Raw genomic sequence first — 18,183 nt, 5'->3', positions numbered from 1 at the left:
AGGAAAATGACTAGGTTGCACAAATCGCAAAACATCCATTACCATTACTTCACACCCTTACCACGTTACCCGACCACCCATCTTTTATACATATTTATCTATAACATATACAAATATTTTTTCTTATATACCGAATACAGAAAATAATTTTAAAAGTCACTTTTTTTTCTTCTAAAAAAAAAACATTTTTCAACGGGCAAACATACCCAATATAAAAGTAGAAGTCCCCCAATAATAATTCGCCGCGACGCACACCTTCTTTTTTCAAAATCTGTTCGCGAGCGCGTGAGCACCGCAAATATCTCTCATCCTCCGCCCTCTCCTCGGTGCCATTGCCAACAGTTCGCTAACGTGCAAAGGTAATTCCACTCTCTCTCCCTCTCCCTCTCCTGAATCTAGAATTTGAAATCAGTGCATAATTTTTCCAAAATATTTTGGTTAATTTTTATATGTAGTTTGGAGTTGATGGCAATGGATGGATTATGTAATTGCAATTGTTTCTATGCTAGATCTGCTTGTGAAACACTCCAATGCCGCTCCGTTATGTATATTTATGGATGAAATTTGAAGTTTTTTGCTTAATTGATTTCTGTGATTGATTGTGTGCAGAGAGCTGTGTGTGTGGATATTGAATTAATCGAAGTATTAGGTGATTAAGAATTGATTATTCAATGGCCGCACCACCGGCAAGGGCACGAGCAGATTACGATTACCTTATAAAGCTCCTCTTGATCGGCGACAGCGGTAAGTGATTTATGAGATTTTCCTCTCTCAATCCATTGATCTAATCACTTATTGGTAAAATGTTTGAGTTTTTCCTTGCAAGTAAAATGTGGATTTTCCCTGATTTTGGCTCTATTGAGGATCGTATTATTGACTTCTATATGAATCAAGCATTTATATCAAAAGTACAACTTTATGTTTATCAGATTTGGTCATTTTTCTGCGTTCTTCTCTGTGGAACTTTTCTATTTTCTCACGATCATGCAAATGATTAACCTCTAATGGCCTTGCCTACTATTTAGCTTGACCTTTTTTTTTTCATTATTTGTGCCTGGGTGTGACTTGTTTTTGAAACATACAGAAGAGTATATGCTGCACCAACAGCGACTGCAGTAGGTTAATGCGGGATATTGATGTATGACTTGTCAAGTGACCAGGATATGGTATTGTTTCATTAATGTATATTTGGCTCGTGAGTGTAGTGGTCGGTATATACTACTTACTAGGTGAAACTAGGCTCATCAAGCAACAATATGAGCATGGAGGGGGATAATTCCGAGAGTCTTTGGAGTAGCTTGTCTCTTTTGTTGGCCAGTTTCTTTATTAGAAATGTCTATATCCTAAATAACATAATTATCTTCCTTAATCAAAAAAAAAATAACATAATTATCTTGCTCCTTCTTATATGGATGATTCTAGTTATGATACTTTTGCCAACTCTATTTCAGTACTAAGTTCGTTCCTTATCACAGAAGAAAGTTTTTCTACAGAGGGTAATAGAGAATTTGTGTTACAAGGCTAATCAGAAAAAGAAAGTAATCTTTCCCTAGAGGCAATGAAGAGATAAGGTTTTGTAGCCAATCAAGCAACATATTAGTTACCCCCTCTGTTTGAATTTGTTTCTCTTTTCTTTTTAGCCCGTTTAAAAAAGAACGCTCTTTCCTAATTTGACAACTCTTTAATTGTAAAATTCCACATGTCATGTTTATGACCACACAATTAAAGGGCATTTTGGTACATTATGCATATCTTTAGTTAACAACCACAAGATTCAAAAATTTTCTTTACTTTCTTAAACTCCATGCTCAGTTAAACTAAGACAAACAAATTGAAACGGAGGGAGTACTTTTCATAATGCAGTTCATCCTGAACCATGTTCAGATAGTATAAAACTCCTTTATCTTAGTTTTTTTGGTAACTTTGTATTATATCACAAAAGTACATGGGTTGTACTCAAACCTTATATACAAATGCACTCCAGACACTCCTACTCTATTTCTATATTGAGTCCAAAACATCAACTATATAAGCAGTGTCTTTTGAGTATAATTGCTTACACCAAAAACATAACAACAAAATGCAGTTTAGTTTAACATCCTGCACACTATTTTCTATGCCTTCAAAACATCTGGAATTCCTTTCTTTATGTCTTAGATACATGAGTAGAGGATTATTCTTGGGTAGTCTGCAGTCTGCATGCCTAAAGGGATTTGTATTGTCAGCTTTTGTTTTCATCAACTGGTGCTTTTGAATCATTAAAAGAATATGGCATTAGTTATTGTGTGTGCTTGGACCGTAGAGTCTTAATTATTGCTTGGAGTTATATATTCTTCTGAAGGCAACTTTAGGTCCAGGAGTAGCATGCAGAAGTATGAGTTTTGGGTACGAGGGGTTCAATCAGATTATGAAGAGAATGAAAAGAAATGTGATTTTGGCTGGTTGCTTGATTTTGTTATTTTTAATCTCTTCGGTTTTTGGGTCACTTTTTGATGTATTAGCTGCTGTGGGTGCTCAGTTGAATTGTCGTAGTTTGGTTGTGCTCATTGATGCATTTTGGCAAGCATGTTTGATAACTTTGATTGCAGAACAGAGAGATGACTCACTCTATTAACTTGGACTTAAAATTAGTTCTGATGGGATCACGATTGACTATGATTAGCCCAATAGCCAGCCCGGGAGATAATCCATGTCGCTGGCAAATATTCTTCTGTGTAATCATTAGCATACATGCGTTGTTTGTTGCACCTGTTAGTTAGTTATACCCTTGATTACACAATTACACTGAGTTTTAGATGTTCCTTTATGTGAAGCTGAAACATGATTTATAGGAGGACCTACCAATGTGGCCAAATTATTTGTATTCGTATCTTTCTACTCCACTCAGAGCTGGAGATGTTAGTTGCTTGTCAAGAGTAGATGAAATATTTTACCACCTTTTTTATGATTAGCAGCAGTAGTAATTTCTCAAGAAGAGATTATTACTGCTATCATAAAAGGTGGTAAATATTTCATCTACTCCTGATGAGCAAAATCTGTCACCAGTTCAGTTAGCACTAACAATCTCACTCTGCTCCTCTTTGGTAACCACACAAGAACTTATATCCTTTCCCTCAAAAGATTCTTGGAGACGTTTGGAGGAAAAGGGACTTTGAGAAAAAAAAATTCAAGAAACTTTTTAGATGTAAGTTGCTTGAGTGACCTTCTCAACCAAGCAGTCTTCTTTCACTCACATAATCCTCTCACCAAGTACATTTTTCATTTGCACAAACATTTCCCATAAATATTTTTCCTGCAATAACCTTTTTCAGAATGTTGTCCAGTCTGGGCAGGTTTCTATTATGCGTCTTCTTCATCGTGATTGGAGATTATCTAATGTCTCTGCATTAAGTAGCACTATAGAAAAGGATGACTGAATTTTCTGCTGAAAATTGCTTCTTTGACGTGCACTCTACAGGTGTTGGTAAGAGTTGCCTTCTTTTGCGTTTTTCTGATGGTTCCTTTACCACAAACTTTATCACCACCATTGGGTTAGTTCTCTCCTTCTGGATGTTCTATACTTGGTATTACTTCTAAATTAAATGCTTCTCAAATTTGAATGACTGTTATTTTCCTGTCAGGATCGATTTTAAAATACGGACCATTGAGCTCGAAGGGAAACGGATCAAACTACAAATCTGGGATACGGCTGGTCAGGAACGGTTCCGAACAATCACCACTGGTAAGCTTTTACGTCTTTTAACCAATTTTTTTTTTCATGATATAGAATTATGGTCATCATAACTGGAAATTTGTACAAAATAATCCCACTATAGGAGGAAGGAACTCTTCATTTGTTCTTTAATTGATGTGTGATGTTTTTGTCTTTAAAAAGCTTACTGTTTGTCATGTCATTGTCCCTTTTTGATTCATCCCTACAGATTAATGTGGTCCATCATCCCCTGGCCTCACTAAGTACGGAGTTGATTATAATGTACCTCATGTATCAAGTTACTAGAAAGTTAAATAAGCTTGAGTATTCTCAAAAGAAAGAAAGCGATCAAGTTTGGAAACGTTTATACATTTTCCTTTTCTTCATAACACTTTAGCTTGCTTTTTCTTATAAAAAACATTTCATTTTAGATCCCTGCATTATGTTTTACCTGTGTACTTATTTGGCTCCTTTTTTGGGTTTACAATTTCTCCAGCTTACTATCGTGGAGCCATGGGTATATTGTTGGTTTATGACGTTACTGATGAATCTTCCTTTAACAGTAAGGTTCTTTCCCCTGGTATTCATGTCATTGAAGATTTAGTTCTTTATGAGCTCACCTTTGTTTTGACCCTGGTGAATTTTCTGGATGAGCCCAGATAACTGTCATCAGTTTCTTGTGCAGGAGAATACCTTTTTCTTTGTTTTTAAGAAATGGTTTGCTTTTCCCCTTGTGGATAGAATGTAATGTCTTGTACCTGTTTGCAGACATCACGAACTGGATTCGTAACATTGAGCAGCATGCTTCAGACAATGTCAACAAAATACTTGTAGGGAACAAGGCTGATATGGATGAAAGCAAGAGGGTAGGTTCTTGTTTGGCTCAACTATTTATCAGTCACCTTACATATTCCCCCCCTCCTATAAAGGAAAAAGAAAAAATGAGGGACGAAAAACATAAAAAATGCAAGACAACATAACCAAGAAACACGTTAGGGCAGTAAAAAAAATATGTTTGGATTTGTATTTCAATTAGTAAGCATGAGCCTCTCAAGTCTAATATTCTGCTGCATTGAACTTTTTGTAGGCTGTCCCTACCTCTAAGGGCCAAGCACTTGCCGATGAGTATGGTATCAAATTTTTTGAAACTGTAAGTATGGCATGAGAACCTATGGAAATAACTTCTGGTAGGTGTGCCTGTACTAAGAGATTGTTTCCATGCAGAGTGCAAAAACAAATCTTAACGTGGAACAAGTTTTCATGTCAATAGCAAAGGATATAAAGCAAAGGCTTTCAGACACAGACTCCAAAGCGGAGGTATACACTTGATCTAGTTTGGTTGAATTATTAGGAATTTCTCATACCCCATAACCTACTCAACAAAACAAAGGAGTTGTGCGGATTGGGGTGAGAATGGAAAAAGAATAGCAGATAACCTTTTTCCCCATATATTGAAGGCTAATAGTTGTGATGTTGCAGCCTTCAACGATCAAAATTAATCAACCAGAGGCAGGAGCTGGAGGTGGTCAACCTGGCCAAAAATCAGCTTGCTGTGGTTCATAAATGGACTGATCCCTACAAGGAGCAGGTGCACTCTTTGATCTCTAAACCACCGAGAAGAGCAAGCAAATGCTAATTTTGAAGGAAATATTTTTCGGGCTTGTAGTATTTTTATTGTTCATTCTTTTGAAACTTGTGTTAAGAGTGTGAAGGATAGGTTGATTGCCATTTGAGAAGTCAAAATTGTTACCAACACAGTTCCTGTTTCATTTTCTACTTCATTAGCTCAAGGATGTGAATGTGATAACTGATAACCTAACATTTTTCTCAAGTTTACATGTAAGAAATACTACTTCTATAATGGATATATGCAACTTCTTTTGTTGGCAGAGGGTTTCTGCTTATGGTGTTGCAGGATTTGGATTAAACTAAGTTACAGAAACTAACACATAATTAGCTGAAAGGTAACCCCATAGTCATGAATAGGGATGGCAATGGGACGGTGCGGGGTGAAGGCGGGGCGAAGGCGGGGCGGGTTGAACTTAACCCACAAAAATTTTAAGCCACCTTGCATAACTATTCTTTTCATTTTCAACCCGCCCACTCCACCCCGCATAAACTCGCCCTGCATAAATTGCTTAATATTTTCCTTTTCTAGGTAAGTTTGATACTAAAAATAAAATTCATAAAAATAAATTTATTTTTTCATTAAGTTATATTAATTTAATAGATAATGACTTGAAATTTATTTTTTTAGAGATCAATTGGGAAGCATGTAAGAAATTATATATATATATATATATATATATATATTTTTTTTTTTTTTAAAGCAAGTCCGGTAGGCAAGGTGTGCCTAGGGCTAGTTTTATTAATAAAATGAAAAGGATCTCAAAGAGAAGAGTACAAGCAAAGGGGATAGGCCTTACCTTACTAATCTTAATGAGGTAACAAGGTAACAAACCTCTACTAATTAACAAGCATGAAGAAAATAAGAGCTAGAGAAAACTAGATATTTTATGATCATCATAGAGTTTATAATACACTCTGTGATGATACTACAAATGAGGATGCTTAAATAATGCAAAAATATAAAATCTAAGAATAAAGCTAGGTTATCAACCTCAAACTTTATTTTATATAGGTAAGAACTAAAAGAGATGGATTGCCCGTGTAAAGTAACCTGAAGTATTTCCCTCTTGTCTTCTTCATCAAATATGTCCAACAAAACTTGATAGTTCATCACTTCTTTTTGGATCATGTTGTTGAAACTGTCATATGATTTTGCTTTGCTAGTCGCACTGATAGTTGCTTTAGAATAAATTCCTCAGTCACCTTACCATCCCAACTATGTTGCCTTTCATATGTCTTCTTTTTGTTTTTATTGCTTCCACTTCTTTGTTGCCTAGGCGAGAGATCTCCATCCTTGGCTACCTTATCAAATAATATGTCTAACATATCATCCTCATCATCTTCGTCAAACATTTCACTGCCCAAGTTACTATCATAAGTTGTAGTTGGACTACGTCTTGAAACTTCAGCTTCTGGCTCATGACTTATTTCCAATACTTTGGTGTTAATGGTCAAGATCTTTTTGGAGTTATCAATTGTCACTGCCATAGATGGATTTGCCTTACTTGAAGGCACAAATATGGGTGCTTGAGGACTCAACTTACTCCTTGTAGGTGCATGCTCCTCTTCCTCAACTAAATCTGCCCATCTAGAATCACTCGTTTCCTTGACCAAACTCTTGTCATTTCTTTTGGAATGTGGTATGATCATTGGGTTTTCTTTATTCAGAGTAGTTTTTGGATTAGAAACTTGAAGAATTGGACTGGACAAAGCATGGAGCTCTTGATCAGAATTGGTCATTAGGGCATCAAAGGTGTTAGAGCACACAATATTTCTTGACACTTTATCTTCACAATTTATCGTTTGCTCCTTGTGTGGTGGGTTAGTGCAATCTAGTTGTTGTAGTTTGGCTGGAGAAAATGTTTTGCTTGGTACTTCAGTCCAGCCTTCCTTATCATTGTCCTTCAAAATGAAGTCATGATCGCATGTACCACCATATTCGAAAATTTGATCCAAATTCTCTTCACACTGTTGCACCTTATTAGCTTGGCAAGAATCTTGAATCGTAGCCAAACTAGGAATTTTCCCAGATAAAACACCAGCAGTAGGTAGTTTAGGATTTGAAGCTAGATTAGCCTCCAAATTAATCACGGGAACCATCGAATCACTAGTAACATCATCCTTTGCACTCAAAACCAAAGTATCGTCTTGAACACAAGTATCAACTACTCGATCTCCATTATTTTTAATGGCTTCCACAATTGCTATTTCATTATTATTTGCATCTGCAACTCGAGTATTATCATCAATCCTTTGATCTATGTTTGCTAGTCCCCTCTTCTCATTTAAAATTTGTCTCTAATCAGCTTGAAATTTTTCACCATTGAATTGTTCATCTCCAACCATTCCATTATCTTTGTAAGAAATTATATTAGTTTTGATTGAACCATTTTTATTTACTACTCCCTCTGTCACTAATTACTTGTCCACTTTTTCTTATCTATATTTTTCCACATGATAAAAATGAAAGAAAGGTAAGCTTACTTTTTCGCTTTTTGCTGAAGAAGCTAGGGAGAGGAGAAAACAATGGTAGATTTGTAGGGGTAAGTCAACTGCATGACATATTTTCTGTTTGAATCTGTTAGTTTTTTGACAGAAAACTAAGAGAGGGATGTAACTTGTAACTTTTAGGATAGTTCAAGGATGTTATTTATTAATTGTTATGATATAAGGATGTAGTTTAAGTTAGGGTTATAATTGAGAGATGTTTTTGTCCATTTACTCACTTTCGGTAAGCTATATTGTATAGTCAGTGTATACTTTTTATGATTTTTGACTATTTTTTATGTAAGTAAAACATGACTTTATTTGTTATAAATAAATTAGTTTATTGTATATATTTGAAATTAGAGTGCACTCCACTTCATAAAGAGTGTATAGAATTCACTCTATACCCATATCCCTGGAACAACTGTAAAATAAATCGTTTTCGATATAGAATTGGATAATCAAAACTGCATCGCTTTTTTTTTAATCGAGTGATGATATGCTGAAACGGGTGCTAGCATGAAAACCGCCACAGAATGAAGCAAGGTTATCGGTTGAGGCTTCACTGGGATTTCATAAATCAATCTTTCAACAATCCGTATTTTTTATGAATAGTAGGACACTGAAGTAAAATTTATAACGACAAAAAGGAAGAGGTTTCTGTTGGAGGATCCCGACGCCCCGATTCAAATGGAAGTCCTTTAACAAATCAAGTAAAATCTGAAAGCTGAACTAAGTCACAGTTCGGGAAAAATGATAAAGGCTAATAATAAGTAATGACATAAATAATAATTTTATTTTTGTATAGATATTTTAGATATCAAACAATATTATTTGGGGATGAATAAATAAATTTAATAAATATGCCGACTTAAGAGCAGTGCCAAATCATATTCTCATAGATGCCATATACTATTAGCATATGCTCGGCCACCCAACTTATAACCGGAGAAACCAAAATATATTTAATAGAATTTTTTTTCAAAGTTTGTTCTTTCTCATTTTTTAATAAAAAAAACATACGTAATATTTCAAACATAAAAAAATTAATTTATTAATAATTTTTTTTTGTCACATTAAGATATTCTTAAAACACATAATTTTAAATATATCATAATATACTAAAAGGTATATTTTAGATAAAATTGAATGTTTTGTACTTTTTTTCCACTTTCCAAACACAGAAATTTCATTTTCTTAAAATAAATATTATACAAAATGAAATAGGGAGAATAGTAAATTCAAAATCTGTAAATTTCCAATCCTAATGGTCAATAAAATAATTGAGCGCTATGAGGATGTAGGTTTAAATATTTTCAGCGGAGATAACAATATATTATATATTTCTTTTCATCTGTCATAGTTTTTATAGACGAAATTATCTTAAATTTGTTGTTGATAGGAGGTGACAAGTATGTCATGAAATTAGTCTAAGTGCACGAAAATTTACCCTGACAATCATAAAATGTTTGATGATAAAATAATATTAGATAATTCTTTCCATCTATCATAAAATCAAAATATCTATATATTATTGGTAAAAAATACAATATCCTGTAAAGTAAATTGAGGTGCGCGAAAATTAATCGAGCACTAAAATAACAAAAAAAGATAACTTTTTGAGTAGATAATGATTGGTGAGTGATATAGTATTTTGGCATTGCTTTGTCATATCTAAAATTGTGGAAAGTGGTGAATGATATATAGTATTGGCATTGCTTTGTCATATCATGAAAAATGCTTGCCCATTTATGTATAATATTTTTTTTACTAAAAATATATAAGTACATTAATTTCTTAGTGGAATTATCATAAAAGTGGTGACATCCACGTATTATGTTCATCTTTTCTTGGGCCAAGTTTTTCTAGAGCCGCAGAAGCCACCACTAAACTTTGCCACTTAAAGGAGTCACCATCTATTTAAATTCTCACTATATGTGTTGCACTATTTTGACCCTTTCAATAGTAATTACTATTCAAGGAAGGATTGTTCGGTAGTTTGAATAGTGTTATGTAAATATTAGTAATATAGAGATTAGTTATAAAGACAATTATGTATGCATAAATAATTATGCAGAGTTTAAATTAGGCATAAGATATAAATATGTCATTTAACTTGGTTTTAACTCACATTTATGTCCTTCAATTTTGGATGTTTATAAGTTGATACTTAAATCTGTATTAAGTTGAACAAATAGAGACACACATCCTACGTGGCATCCTACATGATAATTTTCATTCTACGTGGTGTCTTATCTGTATCTGTATCAGAATCAGTTGTGCTCTTTCAAACTTTACGGTATGTATGGACGGATTCCTCATTTCATCTCTATGTGTAAAAGACACTAGCCATACTTAAAAAGCCGAGTACATCGAAAATTCATTTTTTTGTATAACTAATACATATATAAGTTATGATGATTTATGTGCTATTTTTTGGAAAAGGCATATATACTCTTAACCTATGATCGGAGTTTCAGAGACACACCTTATCTTTAAGAATACCCCGTAATATCTTTTTTTCTTTAAATTTCTTTGCATGTTATTTGCTGACGACGTGGACTTGAATATCAACTTAAAACTTCAACAACCTTCAAATCTATTCATCACACCTCCAATAGCTTTTAAATTTATACAAGAACAATAAGGATTGTCCTTTTCCTCATCTTGATATTTGGATTTGGTTGAATATATTAGATTTTAAAATTAAAAATATAAAGGGAAGAAAAAAAAAAGTATATTTTAAAGAAATTAAAAGAAAATGTGATATTACACATGACAGTATGTGTATTTCTCTGCCTATCAAGAATTGGTTCTTCATGCTACCGACAGTTGGGGGTATTTAGCAGCTAAGTTATTTATGTATTAATTTCTGAATAGGTTATATAGTGTTTGACAACTAATTAGGAAATAGGTTATTTATGTAAAATTAATGTGATGTTTGATTTGCAATTTAAAAAATCACATAATTAATACATGTATAAGTTATGTGAAAATTGAAGTATTATCTTATTCGGGTTAGAAGATGAAATAACTAATACCTGCATAAATAAAGCCACATAACTAATACGTAAATAATTCTAATTACAAACAACCAAATAATGATTCCTTAAGGTGGTATTTGTTTCATTTAAAAATAGTATAGGGAGATAATAGGCCCCATAAAGATAAAACGTGTCACTGGATTTCCGAGTATAGCTCACAGGATTGGAGTTCTTTTGCCTTTTCTCTATTCTTTTACGTAAGGCAGAAGATGAAATAACTAAACAATATATAACTAAAATATGCATAACTAATTCCTACTTACACAATTAATCTATACATAATTACTTATGTCTAAATAACTCTAACTATCAACATAACGACCCCTAAGGATTTTTTTTTACCTTAAATGTTTGTATTTCACATTGAGCTTTAAGTTCCTAGACATAAAACAACATATCCCGTATAGTCCTAATAAGAACTAGAAATATTTCAAAAAATGCTATTTAACATTAGACCTGAAGTAATTGTACCAACATAATAAGATTTTAATTCAAACTATTGTTAAATCTTTTTCTTAGTCTGTATTCGTTGGTTTTGAATAAAAAGAATTATAAATTTGTGAAACAACATTTTCAATGTGATTTTAGCAAACTGAATGAAATGATGCCATATCCCACTTCTAGATTTCTTTAATCTTATTATCATTTTGTATTTAGTAAATGCCTAGCGCAATCATGTTTGGTGTCTAACTAGTAGTAAAGTATATAATATGTTGAGGTTGATAATCACTTCTTCAAACTTTAGTTAAATAAAATTTGTCTTTTTAATTAAAAAAGTTATGTTAAGTAAGAATATGGAAAGATTACATCTAGTAGTAAATGACGCATGCAATGAAGTGTTTTGACTTAATTTATGCTCCGACCACAAAATATCTCATTGTATTTTAGAGGATATGCACATTTGTTAGAAAATCTATAAGGTGATTAACGCACCACGGGTGTGATCTAGTGGTCAATGAAGTGGTTGAGAATTCTGAGGTTTTAGTGATTTTTCCCATCTGTCCTAGCCTTGGTGGATAGAGTTACATGGCACCTGTTGTTGGTGGGAGGTGACAGGTATCCCGTGAAATTAGTTGAGGTTCGTGAAAGCTGGCCCAGACACCATAGTCATAAAGAAAAGAAAAAATAATCTATAAGGTGATTAACAAGAATTACTTATGTGAAGACTTCGAACATGTTTTAAGCAAGAATTTAATTGTATTCTTGCCTAAATTCTTGCCGGAATGGTCGAGCTTTTAGGGAGTTAAAAGTGTTAGAAAACTTTATAGAATTCATCCAACATTACAAGTAAATTATTTAGACAGAGATATGAATCTATAAGAAGGGTAAGAGAATTAACCTTGTTCCATTTCAATAGCTTGATTGAAGAACTTGATCTTCTAAATCTTGAAGATTACTTTCATAATGTTTTTTTTGTGATGGAGAGAAAGAGAAAAACGTATCTTCTGCATTGTTTCTGGAGAAATATGTGCCTCGTACTCTGAGAGATTGAAAGAAGGATGAGTTTTTGGGGCCTTGAGTAGGGTAATTTGTTTGTTGGAGCCTATGAGGTTAAATTTCAAGCCATGTCCCATTATATTACTCAACTGGTAAGCATCGAGGAGGAGAGGATCCACCTCTATGTGAAGGGAATGAAAACTGACGTGCAGGTCTTATCAGTACACATGACTTCGTTTGGGAGGAGCTTCAATGAGGTAATATACTTGTAACACCACTCTACTAGAAAGACTTGTAATTAGAAAGAAACCGTATTTGGAAATAATCAAATTAGGAAAGTTCGGCAAAATTAAGTTAAGTATGAGTTTTGGGTCAACTTAAAAAGACTATAACTCCTAGGTCAGGATGAGTTAGGTGTGCTACAAGATACCGTAGGAAAGATCTTTGAATTATATTTCCAACGCTGCTGAGTTTGCACAATTTTGAGTTCGTATGAGGGAGATATGCCCTTTTGAAGTTCGGTTGTCTAGATAAGGAAAGTCAAAACCGAATTTTAGAAGGGTATTATGGTCTTTTCCTTACCCAATTAAATTAATTCATTTTTGGTAATTACTTAGGGATCTAAACTGAATTTGGTCAGTTTAAGCACTCAAAGATTTCACGCTAGGGTTTTTAGAGAAAGAATGCAAGAGGAGAAAAGAGGAGAAAGAGCCAAGGTTCATCGTTGTTGAGGATTTTGCTTGTGGATTTCGTCAAGGGGTGATCCCTACGAGGTATGTGAGATCACATAGCATTGGGTTAGTTCACCCACGCGCCAATCATGATTTATTTCAGCGAATTTAGATTCTTGAAGGTTTAGAAATTGAGTTCTTGATGAATTTGTTTGAAATTCTATTGGGTTTTTGATTTTTGGAGTTGTTGAGGAGTTCTTGATTTTGATTCATGAAATTAGGTGTCATTTTGAGTAGATTCTTGCATATTTTTGTTATGTAGTCGAATCTAAGTGTTTGGGGAAAGAACCAATCGAAACTAGAGGTTGTAGAGTTAAAAACGACCAAGAAAAGTCGGGGATTTCTGGGCAGGGGCCTGGGGAGCCGCACCAACCAGAGCGCCCTAGAAGTGTTTCTGAAATTTGGGGCTTGGGGTGCCGCACCAGCCAGCGCGCCCCAACTTCAGTTCTGAAGTTTTGCTCCTGGCTCCCCGCGCCACTCAGAACGCCAGGGACGCCATGTCTTCTACTTCTTCCCACATCTTTCCGTACTAGTTCCCTTGAAACGTACCTATGTTTCCTAGTTGATTCCTACACTCTAAGGTACGTCTAAACAACATGAAATCATCAAAAACATGAGATCATGAGCCTTGAATCCATAATTCAATTCAAGAAAACTTAAGAGTCAAGTCAAGAGAAGTTCATAAAGTTTTCCAAAAGTCCTTTCCAAACGTTTTAACTTTGTTTTAAGACTTGAGTTTTGAGTTGAGTAAAAAGTAAGAGTTGAAGTTCATTTTTTCAAAAGAGTATATGTGGACTATGTATTCCCAAAGGATAAAATGTTTTCACATTTAAGCAAGAGAGGAAACTTTGATTTGCAAAAGAGCCTTTGAGCTAGTTTTCAGTAAAGAGTAATTGCTTTCACAATTAAGCAAGAGAGGAAACTTTGTTTTCCAAGATAGCCTTTGAGCTAAGTTTTGAGAAATTATCTCAAACCACAGAAAGAAGTATGTTTTTAAACATAAGAGCTAGCAATATATTTTGGGAGTAGTATTGAGCACCGATATAGAGGAGAGTTCAGACAAATCCCAGCTCCCATAAACCATGTAGCCATCATGGGTAGAAAAAGGTCATACTTTTTAGATGATTCCTTAGTGCTTTTTAGCATAGACTAGTGGATCCACTTAGTAGTCAGGTTTTATATCCTCAGCATGGTATAGGACGTCCCTAGCAGTGTGAGCCAAAACACTGTATCATCACAATAGCTCTTACGTTATGGTTATTGGTTAGAGAAACTCCCATAGCAGTATCATTTTGTATTTTTATATACATTTCAGAGTTATATTGTATCCTTGCATACACATCAGAGTTACTATTGTATTTCCAAATACACAGAGTTGTTAGCGATGTTTTAAAAATCCTTTCTTTATATTGCACTTGTTTATACTACTTAATATTTAAATGAGTTCAGTTCAGTTGAGTTGAGTTGAGACCAGGTTTGTTCTTCAGTTCCTTTCAAGCTTACGTCTTGGTTTAGAATTCCCCTCGCATACTCATACATTCAAAGTAGTGATGTCATTACAGGTAACCATGATCAACATCCAACACATCGTTGATTCTAGTTGAGCTTCAGAGTTTGTCGGTGAGCCTCCTTGCTTCCGGAGGATCCCTTTTATTGCTTTCAGTATTTAGTTCATTAGGATGTCGTGGGTCTTGTCCCGATATCTATCTCAGTTATTAGAGGCTTCAGAGATAGTCAGTCAGTTAGTTCATTTGTCACTACTTTATTATTGGCTTATGTTTTGAGACTTGAGTAGTCATCTTGGCTAGTTTGAATGTTTCTTTAAAGACATTCTAAGTTTATTTCATAAGTTCCTTATCTGAGACTATTTCTTATGTTTATGTCTTTCGTTGAGTAAGTAAGCCATCCTAAGGGTTCGCTTGGGGCCAGCAATGGTTCTCAAGTGCCTATCCCGCCCAGAGTGTAGGCTTGGGGCGTGACAAACTTGATATCAGAACACAAAGTTTAAGAGTCTTAGGGAGTCTATGAAGCCGTGTTTGTAAAGTCCTAGTTATCGGTGTGAAGCGCGCCACATTTATAATTAGAAGGCTGCGACACTTAGGAACTATCACATTTCTTTCATACTCATTTCGTGCGATAGAGTGTATATTTATAAAAGTTTCTTTCCAACTCGTGTTTTTGCATTCCTTTCAGATCATGCCTCCACGAAGAGCTGTCAGAGGTCGTTTGACTAGAAGGAATGTTGAACCACAGGAACAAGGGGTACCTAATGCACCAAAAGTGCAACCCAAAGCAGAGGTCACCAATGCTGAGTTCCGTGAGGCCATCCGGATGTTGAGCCAAGTTGTGACCAACCAAGCTGGGCAACATAGGGAGAATCGTCAGGAAGCGACTGATACTTCAAGGATATGTGAGTTCTTAAGGATGAATCCTCTAAGATTCACTAGTTCAAGTGTTACTGAGGATCCAAAAAACTTTGTTGAGGAGCTTTAGAAGGTTTTTGAAATCATGCGTGTTGTTGATGCTGAGAGGGTGGAACTAGCTGCATACCAAATGAAGGGTGTCGCTAGAATCTGGTTTGGTCAATAGAAGAAGAATCGAGCTGAGGGTGTACCACGTATGAGTTAGGCTTGTTTTGAGGAGGCCTTCTTGAGGCGTTTCTTCCTCGAGAACTGAGAGAAACAAAGGTACGAGAGTTCCTCACTCTTAAGCAAGATTCTTTGAGCGTTCATGAGTACAGTCTGAAGTTCACACAACTTTTTCGGTATGCTCCGGAGATGGTTGCTGACATGAGGAGCATGATGAGTTTATTCGTTGTTGGGTTGTCTCGCCTGTCAAGCAAGGAAAGCAAGGCAACTATGCTGATAGGGGATATGGACATATCAAGGCTAATGAACCATGTGCAATAAGTTGAGGAGGACAAATTGAGGGATAGAGAAAAGTTTAAGAATAAGAGGGCAAAGACATCAGGGAATGAGTTCAGGCAGCAAAAGAGGAATGCGAAATGGTCTTCCTTCCAACAGAAACAGAAGGGACCTGCTCCATCATCTGCTAGTGTACCTGCACCAAGAACAAAGGTGAGTACAATAGTCAGAATTTCAGAGCTAAACCTGCCTATTCTCAGGGCAGTATGACACAAGGGGGTAGTAAGCCTCCTGCATGTGCTAAGTGTCGTAGGAACCACTCAACGATGTGTCGTGATAGCTCCACTGGTTACTTCAAGTGTGGCCAGAACGACCATTTTATGCAAGAGTGTCCAAAGAACAAGGAGGTTAACGGTAATAGGGGTAATAAAACCCATTCTTCTTCAGTTGCTCCACCAGACAGAGCTGCATCTAGAGGAGCTACTTCAGGGGCAGACGGAGGAGGAAACCGTCTGTATGCTATCACTAGTCAGTAGCAGCAAGAGGATTCACCAGATGTTGTCACTGGTACGATCCAAGTCTTTAACTTTAATGTTTATGCTTTTCTAGATCCACGAGCAAGTTTATCATTTGTAACTCCTTATGTTGCGATGAATTTTGATGTTCTTCTTAAGAGAGTTAGTGAGTTCTTCAGTATTTCTACACCTGTTGATGAGTCTATTCTAGCAGAGAGAGTCTATCGTGATTGTCCCGTTTCCGTCAATCACAAGAGTACCATGACTGATTTAGTTGAGTTCGACATAGTAGATTTTGATGTCAATCTAGGTATGGACTGGCTTCATGCATGCTATGCCTTAGTAGATTGTAGAACTCGAGTAGTCAAGTTCCAGTTTCCTAATGAGCCAGTCTTAGAGTGAAAAGTAGTTCAGCAGTGCCTAAGGGTCATTTTATTTCGTACCTTAAGGCAAGAAAGTTAGTTTCCAAGGGGTGTGTCTATCACTTAGTCCTAGTTAATGGCTCTAGTGTTGAGATACCTCATATTTAGTCAGTTTCAGTAGTAAAAGAGTTTCAGAAGTCTGTCCAGATGATCTTCCCGGAGTCCCTCCTGAGAGAGAAATAGACTTCGGCATAGACCTTCTTCCAGATACTCGTCCTATATCTATTCAGCCATATAGGATGGAACCAGCAGAGTTGAAAGATCTCTTAGAAATGGGTTTTATTCTACCAAGTGTGTCACCTTGGGGTGCTCTGGTCTTGTTTGTGAGGAAGAAAAATGGTTCCCTTAGGATGTATATAGATTATCGTCAGTTGAACAAGGTTACCATTAAGAATAAGTATCCTCTTACGAGAATTGATGATCTTTTCGATCAGCTTCAGGGTGCTACCTGTTTCTCTAAGATAGACCTCAGATCAGGCTACCATCAGTTAAGAACACGGGAATGTGATATNNTTCGGCATAGACCTTCTTCCAGATACTCGTCCTATATCTATTCCGCCATATAGGATGGAACCAGCAGAGTTGAAAGATCTCTTAGAAAAGGGTTTTATTCTACCAAGTGTCTCACCTTGGGGTGCTCTGGTCTTGTTTGTGAGGAAGAAAGATGGTTCCCTTAGGATGTATATAGATTATCGTCAGTTGAACAAGGTTACCATTAAGAATAAGTATCCTCTTATGAGAATTGATGATCTTTTCGATCAGCTTCAGGGTGCTACCTGTTTCTCTAAGATAGACCTCAGATCAGGCTACCATCAATTAAGAGTACGAGAATGTGATATTCCAAAGACAGCTTTCAGGATCCGTTATGGTCATTATGAGTTTCTGGTCATGTTGTTCGGTTTAATTAATGCGCCTGTAGTATTCATGGACCTTATGAATAGAGTATTCAAACCTTATTTATATATGTTTGTCATCGTATTCATGGATGACATACTAATCTATTCGAGGAATGAGGAATATCATACTAGTCATCTCAGAATAGTTCTCCCAACTCTAAATGATAGAGAGTTGTATGCCAAGTTCTCTAACTATGAGTTTTGGCTTGAGTCTGTGGCATTCTTAGGCCACATTATTTCCGATGATGGAATTAGAGTTGATACCCAGAAGATAGAGACAATGTAGAATTGACCTAGACCCACATCTCCAACTGATATTAAGAGTTTCTTGGGGTTGTCTGGATATTATAAAAGGTTCATAGAGGGGTACTCATCTATTTCGTCCCTTTTGACCAAGTTGACTCAGAAGACAGTTAAGTTTCAATGGTCTGAAGCTTGTGAGAAAAACTTTCAGGAATTGAAAAGAG

The 18,183-nt window shown here is 35.5% G+C and overlaps 2 protein-coding genes across 4 annotated transcripts in view; one reads left to right on the top strand and one right to left on the bottom strand.

Moving 5' to 3' along the window:
* Positions 1–18,183, bottom strand: part of LOC125875232 (probable serine/threonine-protein kinase PBL9) — a 1,122,098-nt gene that overhangs the window by 788,366 nt on the left and 315,549 nt on the right. The gene's annotated exons all lie outside the window — the stretch shown is intronic.
* Positions 215–5,580, top strand: LOC125875245 (ras-related protein RABE1c-like). The gene is made up of 9 exons (XM_049556347.1): positions 215–359; positions 610–744; positions 3,458–3,530; positions 3,621–3,721; positions 4,188–4,253; positions 4,460–4,557; positions 4,779–4,841; positions 4,916–5,008; positions 5,171–5,580. Exons 2-9 carry the CDS (start codon positions 672–674, stop codon positions 5,252–5,254), a joined length of 651 nt encoding a protein of 216 aa, XP_049412304.1. The 5' UTR covers positions 215–359; positions 610–671; the 3' UTR covers positions 5,255–5,580.

The sequence above is a fragment of the Solanum stenotomum genome, chromosome 8 (genome assembly GCF_019186545.1).
Source record: "Solanum stenotomum isolate F172 chromosome 8, ASM1918654v1, whole genome shotgun sequence".
Classification (NCBI taxonomy): domain Eukaryota; kingdom Viridiplantae; phylum Streptophyta; class Magnoliopsida; order Solanales; family Solanaceae; genus Solanum; species Solanum stenotomum.
This window is presented reverse-complemented; position numbering and strand designations above follow the sequence as displayed.